At 40.8% G+C, this 15,667-nt stretch overlaps 1 protein-coding gene across 8 annotated transcripts in view; it reads right to left on the reverse strand.

Annotated features, from left to right (window-relative positions):
• EndoA (SH3 domain containing GRB2 like, endophilin-A) overlaps positions 1-15,667 on the reverse strand; it is a 56,245-nt gene that overhangs the window by 9,963 nt on the left and 30,615 nt on the right. For 6 of the 8 annotated variants that reach the window (XM_086990594.1, XM_086990591.1, XM_086990590.1 and 3 more), the window contains 3 exons: positions 13,810-14,053; positions 8,796-9,049; positions 83-332 (listed from right to left, as the gene is read on the reverse strand). In XM_086990594.1, the coding sequence (XP_086846720.1) occupies positions 83-332; positions 8,796-9,049; positions 13,810-14,053 (748 nt within the window). The remainder of the gene's footprint in view (positions 1-82; positions 333-8,795; positions 9,050-13,809; positions 14,054-15,667) is intronic. The other 2 variants (XM_086990593.1, XM_086990596.1) reach the window with 1 other exon arrangement.

A 15,667-nucleotide genomic window follows, 5' to 3' on the forward strand; every position in this document is an offset into this window, starting at 1 on the left:
GCTCAACGTTCATAGTAGATAACAAAAAATATACAGATAAAGAAACTCTGCTATAAACATATTAAAAGATATAATAAAATACCGATTGGCAGAGAATGGGTATTGGGTGGGTACGCACTAGCGTCAAGAGGAGTTGGATCAAGATCTGGCAGCTTCTTGGGTTCAAATGAGCCGCGCGTTTTGGCCGAAGCCTCGTGCCGCAAGTCTTGGAGTCTATCAGTGAGTTGCGCCAGAGTTTCGGCACATTGCTGGTAGTAATCACTGAACGCTTCCATGAGTGCACAGAGCTGGGACACCTGTTCCACGTCATTCTCCAGAAGGTTGAACATTCCCTGAAAGTCAAAGCAAAGGTCTTTGGTCAGGCACGATCGATTAATCAATTAGAGTTTCTCGTATCACCCAAAGGACAACATTACGCCCTCTCGTAATATTTTGTTTCGGTATCAAAAACAAAAATAAAGCAGCTTATTTCTATGAACAAATCTCATCTACACCTACATCACCAAAGGAAAACACACCTACATCTCCAAAGCTGGCGTTTTCCATATTAAGGTATTTGTAAGGTAAATTTCAGTGTGGATTTGACTTAATTAAATTCGTGTCAGGTCATGTACCCGTTCAAAAAACAGCACGGAGCTGATTGCTTCAATTATGCTTGATATCCCCTATTCATGAAACTTTCTAAATATCTCAAGTTGATTCATATCAGTACGGAAATCCCTCTCAGTTCCTAATAGTCCTGTCGGATACACGTGCACGCAATTTTAGCAAAACTGGCTTACGGCACAAGCTTTCTATTTTTCTTCTGGGATACCAGCTTAGCCATATTCCTGCAACCAAGCTTGGCTTTTTGTCTTAGTACCATGACATTTTAATGAATCAGTTCCCTTACGCACGTGTCTGTCCAGTCCCGAAAAGCACTGACCGCTGACTGAAAAGGCGGTAACTACACCAGCTTTTCTACATATCCTGTATGGCACTGGGCAGTTTCCCTTGATCTTGATCTGCGTTCTGCGCCCGCGAAGAGTAGCACTTCTCATTATAACGAAACGATTCACACTATAGTCATTTTAATATCAGCCTGTTTCTACTTAATCTGCAAGGCTGGCATCTCTACCTGTACCTAGGGTCCATTGGGGCTCAAGCCAGAGAATAGATTTTGTTGGGACCTCAAAGGCGGCCGCATTCGCAAATGCACCTTTCTAATCGCTTCATCTAACTCCTACGCTCTCTACCAGAGAAAAATGTTTTAGTAAAGACTTATATTATATACATACATATATATATTATACATATAATATATGTATAGATAGCATTTAATATTCAGGCTACTTGAAAGAATTCAGGCATATCTACCAGAAAGTATAAAAATTAATATAGTAGAACAAAGCCATTTGAATTTCTTAATAACTATACTAGGATAGAACGGAAATATTCAAAAAGCCAGCAGGCCTACTTAGTTGACCGTCCGAAATATCATCCTGATGGACGCTTGGAGAAGAATTCTTTAATACTAACCCATACACGCGAATGCTTCAAGGGCTCAATAACCAACGTATCGGTCTCATGAGGAAAACGGGGTACAAGCGAACTCAATGAGTGTCTAGTAAATAAAATGAACCGATCAGGAGATAACCATTTGCCAAGTAGAAAACGAAAAGCATATTGCTGGTTCTCTCGTGCCGCTGACAAGATGGCCAGATTTATGTCAACCTTTTCGAGGTTGAAATGAGGCGAGAAATTCTATGCTTCACCAAGTGTGAATCCGCGCGCTAAACAGCATCTTTCATATGTAGCAATATAATATGGTAAATTAAAAAACTAACATTTTGTAAAATGTAATAGATTATGTTACGCTACATGTTGCATTGTACCTGTCTATTAGTAGACGTGTAGCAATGTGACCGCTGCGAAGCATGCTTGTTCTTATGGAGCTAATGGGGTAAAAGGGACCACTGAAATATGATGTCTAGACAGTACTTTGGAAATACAATTTATATGGCTATAATTCAGTAGTTCTCCAATACCGAACAGTCCGGCGGCAAATAATCGCTTTTTAATTTGTCCATCTTGTTTGTCTTGCGTAGCGTGTTTTGGGCTATTTAGATTAACCTTGCATTGAAACAAATGTTCCCCCAAATTTTAACTTGCTATAGGAGATCTGTAAAGTCTGTCTATTGACACCGAGGCTTCCGTTCCGGTGTTGACCACCCGTGCTCATAGAGTGCCACTTGTTCGTCGACCATATCGACCATGCCTCAGTCAACACCATGTCGGCTAAATGATAAGCACTCTCCTTAGTACAGCTTTAAAAATAATGTTTTTAAATCGACTCTGCTACTGTTGTTTATGATACTATGAAATATCAAGTAAAAACATAAGCATTGAGCTGGGAATGTCGCCGTCACGTTGATGACGCAAAAATACAAATCAGACAGTTGCATCGTTTTGACTAGCGATTGCACTGGCCGCGATCTTCTTAGGCCATGGCGCTTGAGACGCTGTTCGTCAAACGTACAGGCTTCTATTCAGCTCAGTTCGGGGTCAGACCGGAGTTCAACCTCTAAGGAAAAAGGACTCTGATGGATGTTGGATAGGTACAGTCTATGACAAATGCTATAGAACGTTGGATCGAATGAATTATTGAGAAGTCGCGCGATATTGTTTCAACGAAAGATGGCTGGCTTCAAGGACTGAGCAAACCAAAACTCTACATAGGTAAGTTATAATCACCCTTTGAAGATGCGCCGCATAATTGGTTATGACAAATGATATTATATTGATAAACTGTCGCTTTGTTTATGTTTAGGTATATCTTGATAAGTAGGAACAAGGAGTAAATAAGGAAGAACAAGATCAGGGAACATTATATTGCATTCCTGTAATACCAGACCGCAATAAATACGGGTTCTTTATCTGTCAAGCGGTACGAATTTCTTTGTTTCGGAAATTACTTAATTTGTAATTTTCCGATTGCTTCCGAAATTGTTTAACATTATCTGACTATTACATATACATTATTTTCACTGATGATTTGCTTTTGCGTCTATTGAAGGTCCTTAGTATTACCTCGCACTTTAAGGTTCAATTAACCATTTCTAAATTTGCCTCTGTCCTAAAAAAGGCAACTATTTAGACTCATCGAATTACAGCGAAAATCTTAAATCTATACCCCACTTAACATTCAAGCTATCATGATTCTATCCCTAAATATAAACACGTAAGAGCCCTTAGAAAATAACTCGTCTCAGATGTTGGTGTTCATACAACTCATATCCGTCACATTTTCTTTGCAAAGTTCGCGTTTTTTCCGCGTACCAGCGGCCTGGTTTTTGGAAATGGATACTGTCTTGTGACTATAATCCAAAAACGTTACGGTCGTGAATTCGCTACCCAGTGTGAAGTCGTATTATTATCGGCACACTGATTTCCGCTGAGCATATCTAATGGAAAGAAAAAAAAATTCGATACCATGAATTCTGATGAGGTTTCACGCCGTGGCATGCCCCACTTATAAACGGGATTCAGTGAGCCAGAAGCGGGCTCAATCCGTGCTGTTCGAACAAAATCAGAGAGCAATGCAAATAAAAGTAGTTCACTTTAGATATCTATACACACGACGCGGTAAACAGTGGCAATTGATTATTATAACGGCCATCCTAGGACCTCTACCAAAATGGCAGCCTTGATAGAACGGCATGTGATATCGGAGCCGGTAACATCATATATTCTCAGGCTATATCTTACACTTTTCATATAACAAAGATGAAAGTCATTAAGAGCATGCAGGCAAGTTGACTAGGTTTGTCTCTCGCCCTTAGAACTGACCCTTAAAATTGTTGTCTTTATACATTGCAAAGGACAACACATTTGACCACATAACCAGATAAGTGTACCAAGCGCCACTCCCTTTTAGCACGCTGATTTGATAATGAAATAATAACGTTCATTTTAACGGATCTGTATTACTTAGCTAAAAGAGGAGTGCTTGATTTCCTATATATCACTCCACGCTAGCAGATAGCTATGTAACCTCACACAACTGCTGTTGTCTACCGACTTCTATAGCAGCATTATGACAGTGTCATGGGACAGCTCTTCATAGGGAATAGGAGCAAGTGCATTCGTTTATGTATTCATCTTGTTTCCATCAAGCTAGCAGACACAAAAGTACGCCACGTACCATAAGGTATATATCTATCTATACAGACATGTATAAAACTGTCTCGTCTCTACAAGCGTCGACGCATAACTGTTTTTTTTATACCCATTTCCGTCCCTCATGTCTCTCCCATTCTGTTTGGCGCAGCCATGCAAACTTATATTTAAGCATCGTTTTCTCTTCTTCTTGTTATCGTACCTATCCCATATTCATACATACAAGAAAAACCCATAGCAGCAACCGGCAGCTCACGTTGTACACCCGCTCCCTTGACTCATTCAACTCGGAAAATTGTTCTACGTAGCCATCTATACCCCACAGACGGGGTCCTGCCGGTCCGTTACCCCCTCGATGAAATCAGCACACTCGCAGAATAGCAGATGTACCAGTGAACAGGATCTCACTTGCTAAACCTCTGCGTCGTCGCCTGCTACTGGTTAGTAATCTTTCTGGTCAGACCCCTAAATAAGGATACCTGGCAAGCTGACGCTAACTAGCATAGGTTATCCCCGTGTGCAAGCGGACACAAGCAAAGTTTCGAAAGTGCGGTCTTCAGATGCAATACAAGAGTCATCATCGATTTGCACTCACCGCTGTCGTCAGCGTCGCCTGCTAGCAGTCGTGTAATGGGCGAACTATGCAACTGCTACAACTTTTAGTACCCAGTTTCACAACTTCACCCCACTAACATACTCTGGTCTTCATAACACCTCATTGACAGGGCAAGAACGAAAGAGCCAGAAGGGGCTAGCTTGTAGCCGGTTGCTTCCTTTAATTCGTCCAAATGGCAATGCCGGGCGCCAAAGGGCCTGAGGAGTAAACATGGCTATTATGCTGATTGCAGTATTTTTCATTTATACAGTCACAATTGAACAACTAGTGACCAGCTTACACCGACATGTTTATAACGGTTGATACACAAAATTACGTAAAACTCAGCTGTGTTGTAGCTATTTTTGCTTGAAGTTTATTGTAGTCCTCCTCCTTTGTTGACGAAAAGAACAAAAATGCAGGTGATGTTTAAGAACAGTCTGCGAACTCTTGAAGTCCACCCATTAAGGGCAATCTGGAAGGCTATTGTGCATGCTGTAAAAGAGATAAAAGGAGCAACCTTGTCAACAGACAGCTTCAATTCACAGCAAAACAAAAAGGAAGTAAAAGAATGAGGATTGGATAGTTTGTTGTCTTGACCCGTTTCGCCTAAGGTGTTCACTATTTTCACTCATACTAATTTATACAATGAACACAGCTATTTCTAATGAGAGAAATGCTACTAGAGAAATACATTCAGTGGTTTCGTATAGGTCCCGTCTAATAGTTATGGAAGCCATTGGATATAGGAGAAGAAAATTATTTTGCTTTTACTGACAATATACCACCCCGTATGTTTGCTTTAAAAGTCAAATTAACTAAAAACAATCGTAAATTCAGACCGCAGAAATATGTGCGCCACCACATATGAACAGTTTATCTGGGTACCCCAGATATATATACGTATACATATTTACACCTTGAATAGTTTGTAAGGCCTTGTAAAAAGGTCGTGTTCAACGTGTAAGATTTCACTGCTGATACTGAGAAATGATCTAGTTTTGTATTATGAGACAGACACGTACTATTTTTATATTGGACTCTATGCGCAGCTGAACTCGGATCCCAATCTGTCGCGACTTAGGCCACTTTTATTGAATCATGGTAACAATCCAAATAGAGTCTTCTTCGAACGATAGCGAGAACACTATGAATACCCATCTTTATGGCGGTGCTATTTTTGCATTGCCTCTGATAGCCAATTATGCTATTACCGTTGCTGCTATAGCTAGACAAAGGACCTCGCTTTTTTTCGCGCTTCCGCTTTAAGAGTACCGTTTACTTTGACGGTTTTCCTGGTGAGGTCCCTCAGGCGGCGTGAATCAGTCTAGTTAAACCGAAGACCCTGACAATGCCTCCGTCGTCGCCAAGAGCCAGTCATGTAGAAAGGTGACAGACACCTATACATACAAGTGATTACTTGATACTAATTGTTGACGGCGATGATAATGATGTCGATGATCGAGTCGTCATATACGACATAGAGGGTTGATCAGGCACGCGCTTCTCGCTTTTCCATCATCGACGAATCCCGAATCGCCTGGATAGGCTTTCGGCTGCGGTAGCTGAGGTCTGGGGAAAACACGGATGACTTGGTCCGTCGAGAATCTAATTGACTCCGTTAATGAATTTTCACCCTAATTAGGGGGTTAATTGCGTCTTCAGAGAACACTCAGTAATTGTTGTACACTGCAGTGACGCCTCTCCGATCTTTTATGCAACTGTTAAGCGATGCACTCCTCCTCTTAGATCGGCTAAACTCAGTAAATCTCATTTACCTAATATAATTCGATACGTACGATATAAACTACGGTGTATCTGAAGATATAATAAATTTATTTGTAACACCTGAACCTATTTTCAATCGTGATTCAACTGCATGACACCAGAGCTATCAGGAAATGTCTGCTAACACAAGAAGTCCACCTTAGACGCTTTTTTCATTTCGGAAACCACGTACTCATTAAATTGAATAACTGGTTAGATAATCTTTTAGGGCATTTACGTCATGACGCTTTTTATAGTACGATTCCGGTATGTACCGGTATATAATTAATATGTTGTGAAATGTCCAGGTTACGTCCTTTTTTTAATACCTATATTTAACTATAATTCCAGGCCAATTAAACAAAAGTGAAGAAATGGCAGGATGATATAAAAATATGCACGAATGCCTGCCATATGTAACTATAATGCACAGCAATGATCGTTACTCAAAAACTCTGATGCATCTTGACGATATAGAAGGCTTACTTGTAGCGACCACTGAGCCTGGCTCGCATTTACTAAAAATTTTATTGCCAAAGATCTTCGCACGAGAGTTCACACACAAGTAGCCACAGGCTTCAGGGGTCCAACGAGTGAGAAGTTAGTGCTTGAAATATACTACTGCTAAATACTGCTCTTAATATAAACTTACCTGAAATGTTCTGTCCCTTAACTTCTCGTTTTTTTCTGTGGGATAAATTGCGCTTCTTTTTACTATACCTCAGCTGTCTAGAAACCACGATTGCCAGTTATGTTTGGTCGGCTTTCTTTTCGACTGCCCGGCAGAGTTGCAAGATCGTCAAAAATAACGCAGATTCTGTTCGAAATAAAAAGGGGCTTTGAACAGTCCTAGCAGTCGCGTGACGTCATTCAGTCACAGGTCAAATTTCAAGGGTTTTCCGGCCGTTACGAAGCTCGTTTGTTGAGGAGTGACACCGGTGTCATCACATAGACTTGGATGAAATGTGCAGGCCATGACGGGCCTTCATACGATCACGTTTACCGGCATAAAGGGAAAAGTTGACGAGAGGAAAGCGACCCTCGAAGCCTGTGGTCATTGCGAATTGTTTGCCATCAAACCCAGGAAATATAACTTATAATAATATATAATTATTTTATATTATCGATATTATTTTTTCTAAGGCTACTGGTGATAACAAATGAAGGGAAACATTTCAACGAAAGAAAATAAAAAGTATAGGAAACAGCTTGTAGAGTGAGCAAAGTATGCTTATTACGCATCACCTTATCGGAATTGCACACGACAATGCGACGGTTCGAAGTATTAACTGAGACGTAAAGAGCCCTCCTTACCACCAGGTACTATTAGCCAATAAACGGAGGTAACTGGTTTCTAGCTAGGACCTTTAATTTTCTTTGTTCTCTGCATATTAAAGAGCTTATATCCTGTAATTTTTTGCACGTGTACTTCTTTGGCTTAAGCGAACAGGTAGCCCTTAGAGATAGCTCTAGTAAAGACGATCGAAACCCACGTAGTGGAGTACGACTGGACGAATCAAGAATTCACCTGCTTGTGCCAAAACGTACAAAAATGATAGTAGCAAATATTTATCTTCACTTGTAGTCGTCAGAAATAAGGGTCGATCCCTCTCGTTGACTGAAAGATCGCCACACACGAGAAAGTCCGCTGCTAAATGCAAATCAACAAGATATGCTTTCCTAGCTCGTGTGTCAGTCCCCTTGCCCTAAACTACGATTGCAGTAGGAGAGTTCCGTACGGCGCAGATAGCTTTTAGTTTCACGCGTCTACCTTCATTTTCTAAGATTTGCATGCTTGCATCAACAGATCACTTTCGGCTTACTGTCCCGAGAATGGCTAGCGGCTGGATCAGGGGACGGAACGTGACAACTGCTCTAAATATCAGACACTATTATATGTACGCTGAGCTGTTTAGCTTAACAGTAAATAAGGCTACGCATATAAAGAATTGCTTCACTTCATCTTATAGCTTGAAATGATAGAGCAAATGCATATCTACAAACGTACGAGTGTTTTGCGACGCGTCCTAAATAGTTCAAGCAGCCTAATGATAATAATGTTTACATTTAAAAGTCAGGCAGGAAGATGAATAATATCATAGGCTTTTACACCGTTGTAAACAAAGGCATACGAGTTCTATTCTTTCAATAGTCAGTGATGCATATTAGACAGCTGAAATCACACAGCTTAAAACAAATACTCACAATCAGTAATCATACAGCCTAAGGATTTAATCGTAAGGACAAAGTAGAGTTAAGTTACTGTGTTCCGAACCTGTGAGGCGAGGTTGAAGCTTTCCTCAAACTTCTCTCCGGCAGTTCGCATCTCTTCGTCGGTAACGTGCCCTCCTGTTGTTCTTTTTCGTTTCTTGCAATCGTAGTCAAGACGTCGGCCTTGAAGCTTCTTACGGTGGAACATCACATCCCGGAGATCCTTTGACTGAAGCTGTGTTAGCGGTTCGAGGAAATTCTGTTTGACATTGTCTTCCAACGAGTACTTAATATCTGCCAGCTGCCGGAGGGACTCGCCTGCAACGAATTTGTTAGACGTAACGATTCGTTGAAGTTTTAAATCACAACAAACAACGATCAACCTAAATGGGGTCCTTAGATGTCACTAGCAAACCTCTTTCTGAATAACACTGTTAGCTGGTATTAAAAAAAAGGATTTTCCCTCTGTAAGTTTGTTCATTTTATGCTCAACAGATACTGTTCTGTACGCGTTTCTCAGTAGATAACAGACAAAGGTAATATATTTTGTAGAACAAATACAGCAAGAACCATGGGCTTACGAAGGATCACGCTTGAGCAACGTGGGCCACCATATATTTTACCTGTTTACGGCTAATGGCCGACCAAACATCGCTAAAGGGCGTCTTGCCATCATCAAATGAAGCGCTAAGGGCAACGTGTATAAAAGTGGATTTGACCATCCTGTTACTTATGCACACCGCAAAAAAGGGGTTCGACTAAATGCCGCCAACATAAGATGCCCTCGTTTTCTTCGAAAACTACGATAACCCGATCCATCGTGCACAAAAAAATGCTTCACGTGTGGACAGAGTGTTTGTGCTAGGGCAAACGTTTTTAGCCTCTACAGTGACAACAAAACAAACGGCGAAGGACCACAGCGCAAAGATGACTGATATCAGTTGCCGCTGTCTTAATATTACAACAACTGTTTGCGACATACGAGCATATTATTCACAAATATAACAGATCAGGTTGATATGCCTGTACAAACAGATTTTGAATATATGTATCTGTGCTTTCAAACATCAAATAACTTTGGTTGTTATTGTTTTATCACGTGTATTACTTCTCACACTGTCTAACCCTCAAGCGTTTTTACTTGACCCCTGTCGTCATGGAAACCACATTCACTCACCGAAAGGCTCGCACAAAATTAAATTCGGCAACGAAAGAAATCCGATTACACAAAACCGCGTTCTCGATGCCCCATCACCGTCTTTTTCATTTGTTTGCACTTCGGAGCCAATCGCTATTGCATCCGACGAATGTTTAACACTATAAAGTACTATGACGACATGGCATAGCTGCGCCTTCAGCGAGTTCTGTTGTTCCTAATGTTTATCATCGTCAGCAACGACCTCAGCTTGCCACGTCCTCCCAAAACGTTTTGCCCTTTATCACTCTGTCCGCTTCTGGCCGCAATGCCCTCGAACTAACAAATGTTACAGAATGTTAAATTTATCACTTGTTGAAGAGTTTTAACCCATTATTGCAGCAACCCGCTTAATTACTAACGTTCTGTACTCAGGCTTGACCCCCCCCCCCCCCCCGGGACTCCCCGGGAGGTGAACACGTCTTAGTTTCTGGTCTACCTGAATAAAGCGTGCACGCGAACACAGATACTTGAAGTGACCTTAGATCCCCCGCCGCTATCGATTCACGGCACCATTTATAGCAGCACACTATCTGCTAAATTTAAGACGCTCCCATAAAATAGGAGCGCCATACAAACGAAACGGTTACAGAATGCCGCAGTGCAGCATACGTATTGCCTGTGCGTATTTGTAAAAGGTAACGTGGAGATGAAAAGTTTCACAAAGCACTAAAGATAGTATTCCAACATAAGGCAAAAGGCTCTCCAGTGCTTTCATAATACGATGGAGCCATCGGTCTTTATAACTTATGTATAATTATAGGTCATTGCGATCAATGCAAACAAAGCATAAGGTCGTTCAAGTAGCACGGCCCTATTTATTTTGTTGGTTCGCCAACGCGGACGGAAACCTCATCAACTGTCACAACATATATCTGAAGTAGGCGAAAAAAAATTACTTCACACACTATCTAACCCTCAAGCGTACATGAATGCATCGTCCATTATCCTTACACGCTTGGTTACAAACGGCAGTCACTTTTTTTTCTTTTCTTTTTACACTATTAATACAATTTTCTTTTACCAAATATATACCCGACGGATACTTTGGTTTTTATTCAATCAACCATATCGACATTGTATCCCAGGAATACTTTCTTCATTTCCAACGTTCCGTTGCTTTTCCAATGTCTGTCCATTTCCTGCATTCGGCCCCCCTCCTCGTGCAAAAACCTTTCTTGTTTCAGACCGCTTACGTCCATGTCTTATGGTCACATCTTATGGCACCTGGCAATAGTGCTTGTTTATGGTACCTCCATTGCTCACTCCTTCCTCTCTTTCTCTGGGGTGATGCTGGATTGCCGTTCGTTTACCGTTTGAGTTTTATAACCGATATATTTTCATGCATCATCTTCTTAAGCTACAAAGGAACAACCATATCTACTCTTCCTGGCGAAATCGTTTCGAGTACTGGGCGACACGCTCAAAGGACCCCTCTTCTAGGTACGAGTGTTCTAACATAAAACGCGACGATTTACTGTAGTCCTTTGCGACTACTAATTTCTCTCCTTTGACGTCAGCTGAATCCGCTCAGCCGTATATAGTCTATTCCTGTATTCCTTTTTTGTCAATCCGATAGCTCCGTATCCATGGGCACACGATTGTAAGATTCGCTCACTTCATTGTCGCGGAAATCAACTGAGCAACCGCCTTGTAAAGTGAGTGACCACCAGCTCAGTCACCTGTGTATTCCACGGCGAGCGAAGGCCGCCGCGTCTACATCAGGTAGCCCGGCAATCTGTGTCACACCCAGAGCGATTCGACACGACGGCCAGCTAAACAATGAATCTGGAACCGTTGTCGTAATATCGGTGAGATTTACTAGAGCTCTATTATCACGGGAATCACCTCGCAGGATGATTCTAAGTATACACTGTCCTACTATGGATATTAATTAAGGCCTCCTACAAGAACCAATGGTTCCTCAAATAATGATAAACCGAAACGGCAGTGACTAGGGGATTACAGAATCTTTTTAGTTCGTTGTCAGAGGTTGTTAAGACATTTGAATGGCTTTTAAACTACGCATCATTAACCGCCGAAATTTGGTAGGATTAATTTTTGTTTATCTGCGACTAAATGCTAATTTGGTGTCATCAGAAAATCAGGGACAACTGTACAATTATTTTTACTCTTTTAAAAAGAAAATTAACATTTAATAATTACAGTTACTTGAAAATGAGAGCGCTGGTAAAGATAATCTGAGAGTGAGAAAACACAGGCCAGGGAGGCCTTCAGTGCAACAGTCATTTGCTATCGGTGTAATCGTTTTAAGAACGAAAATTTCAAAGCTGAAGACGACACAAGCACCCTGGCATATTACCAATAGGAACGAGCTGCTGTGGCCGCAGAGACTTTAGAGTAAAATAGATAACGCGCTATTTATCCGCCCGATTATGCACCCTTCTAGCAACAAAAACATTAAATATAAAGAAAACACTGTTAATCCATGCGACGTTTAATAGCAAAACCGTTCCAGCCACGACGATCAACTTTACCAGGACAGATTGGTTTATGACGTCCACCAAAAAAGAATTAAGCACGAGATCGACGACAGGTAGACGATTTACATGGCAATGCCGAATAGATTCGGGCGCAATATGATGTTTAAATGCGTAATAAGTATCAGAGAAATTTGTTATTATAGGACATTGCCTGAAAAGGACACGCCAGTGCCTCAAGGGCCTCGAATATGTGTGTAGTGCAAATCGACAGTACATCTTGTAGGCTCAACTACAACGCACGGACTCATGCCTTCCTTAATTACTGCTTGGGCGGAAGAAAATAGAATTAAAAACTAATATCAGCCGCAAATTTAGGTCTGCGCCGTCTTGATCGCTTTGAAGCTCTGAACATGGCCATCGATGGTGCAACGCTTCCTAGCGTCGACTCATCCTATCGATAACGAGATTAGGTTTGATAATACAAATCAATGTATAAACAATGAAAAGTGGCTTATTTAGTATATAATATACCAAAATATCGTAGTTCTCTAATCCACTAAATTGCTTTGAACGGCATTGACCCAACGGCTATAATAGGTTTTTTTTCGCTGAGTCGTCAGCCGCCACAGATGTCCTGTGAGGCTTCCCGCAGATGGGATACGCTCATTTTACCTAATGAAAAAATTCAACGAATGTGGAACAGGCGTGACCCATTCACAGCAAACAACATCACTGTCGAATAGGGGCGCTTAAACCCTTTGTCTGAATACCCCTGCTGATGCTTTTACCACTTCGATTACTGGCGGCGGTGCTAAGTGTATAATAGAAAGGTTCGGAACAGCGAGGAAAAGACTATCAGCAGCGTATGTAGATGTACAGATGCTAACAAAATCCTATTCGCCAAGCGTTTGCAGTTTGTCCGGTCGTCGTTCACCGTCGTAGAACAACTGAAGATTATTAGGAAATTTACTACTGCAGTGATTATGACCAGCTATAACTACTACACATTCGGCATGCTAGAATTTAAGGCTATAAAAACGTTAGCCGGTAGCTACTAGGACTCATGTAATGAAAAGTAGTTCCACATAATCACAAGGATTTTGTGCAGCTTCTAGCTCTTATTCGGTTTATTTCAGTACTGAAAAATGATGTATAAGCAAAATTCCAAATAGAAAAACCATGTTTTGACGATTCCTAGCGTACATTCAAATAAGCTTGCTATATATATCCCATTATGTAAACCTGTTAGGAAAGCTATTTCAGATCAGAATCAGACCAGGATACGGGGAGCAAAAATATTTTAGAGCCATTACACGTAAACTATGTCGTTGCTTTCGACGGCTAGAAATTGCATTCTCAGGTATAGGCGTGCTCGTGTGCATTATTAGGATATGTGTGTGTACGACATTTCTAGTATGTATGTGCCAGGAAAGCCTCACCGGTCTCGATGAGACTTCTTCCGAATGCGGATTCAACACCGAGATCGGTGCCATATTTGACCATCGTGTCTCCGAGAACACCTTCTGGTTGTGGGTAGGCATGAGAGGTGGCGCCAGCCGTGGTCCCTGGACCTCTAAGCCTTGCGTTCACTGTCAGCTTCGCGCGGGTTGCTGGGTTTGGCTGCAGCATTTCTTTTGTTTGCGTAATCAGCTGCTCTACCAATTCATTGGTCAGGTCCACTTTCTGCAAGGGCAAAACCAACATATGTATATTTCCATGTAATTTTTAATTAAGGCAATACTTCCATTTAACTTAGGCCGTAGATAAACGTTTCCGTTTTTTTTTTTTTTATTATAAACCCCTCTGCTATCTTCTTTATGAAAAAGTCTTCAGAATCATTATGTGAGTACAACGTTAGGGACCATACGAACAGTCCAAGCCTTGTCTTCTTTGTCTTGATCGTCATGCTCTCTTGCCTGGTTTTTAGTTTCTATGGTAATTTTTTTCCAGCGCCGAGATTTGTCAACACGACATTATGTCTCTAGTTCTTCCCATGCGTATACGATGGCGACACATTCAAATAGGTGTGCATTAACCTTAAAGAGAAATGATGCCCAACTGTAGAAGCTTTAGAAAACACTACTAGAGTTTTTCTACATTTAAATTTAGTACATAACATTTGCAGAAATATAATTAGTACTTTTATTAACGATAGAAATTTGACGGACTCCTACGATTGCCGGTCCGCTGTAGCATTATCAACTATATAATGGTATGCGAGTACTTTAGACATTTGTTCAGTAGTTGAAAATTCAAGAGACTCGGTTTTATCGGGTTAAGATGGCGCCGCGTCTATCATTCGGGGTATTTCTGTGCTCAGCGTTTAGAACGCAAGTACTGTTATAAGATAGATTCTTATATTCTATTGCTACAGCTAGATAAATGTTAAATTGGTAATTTGGATAAAATTGGATTGGGATGTGCGGTAACCCAGCTATTCTTATTAGCTGTACAGATATAAACACCTTTGTCAGCACAACGAATTATCTACGGCTATGGCGCTAGACGTCTTACGTTTACGTGCTTGAACAAAAATCACTTGAATAAGATCGATTTTTATATAAATAGAACACGAATACAAAGGTCTTTAAACACGGGAAAAACTTCAAATTAGACCCGTTATGTAAATGTGTAGTTGAACGCAGCGAAATTGTACAATACATATAAATTCAGCATTTCAATTAATAGATGCTGACTGGTAGGTGCCGATAAACATAATTTACCTGGTTTCTTAGAAAAGCAAAACAGATAGATATAGATAGATAGGATAGAGAGGATGCCAACTCCTAATCCGTACAAGCTTGGGACTCCTTTGATTTTTTAAAGTACTAAAGTCCTCAATGAAGAAATGTGATCCTCTCTTCCCTAAAACCGCGCACACTTCACATGCAGAAATAAAAAAAGAAAAAGCTGAAACTTCCTGCATGTTACTGTTTGATTTATTAATCGACTCAGTCTATCCAAAGCCTTCTCTAGTGCCGCTTTACTCCCATTGCATTAAATGGATTCCTGTATTTTCGGTGAGATGGAACATGGCTTTCCGTTTTTCTATGCCTTCGAATCTATACGATAAAAGCAATTAGCCATTGTAGGCATGTGGGAGCGTAGAGATACATGGATTTTCTCTGTTCAGGTAGTTTTCTTGCGGATTCTCAGAAAGTTATCAAGATAATAATAAAGTTGTTGTAATTGTTATAGGAACAGTTACAATTTTTTTAGCGATTTTTTGGGAATATAGGGACGGAAACGATGAGTACGTTAGCAAGGATAACTCAGGGATGTTACCCTAAATATATA

This window comes from Varroa destructor, unplaced genomic scaffold (genome assembly GCF_002443255.2).
Source record: "Varroa destructor unplaced genomic scaffold, Vdes_3.0 BEIS01000005.1, whole genome shotgun sequence".
Classification (NCBI taxonomy): domain Eukaryota; kingdom Metazoa; phylum Arthropoda; class Arachnida; order Mesostigmata; family Varroidae; genus Varroa; species Varroa destructor.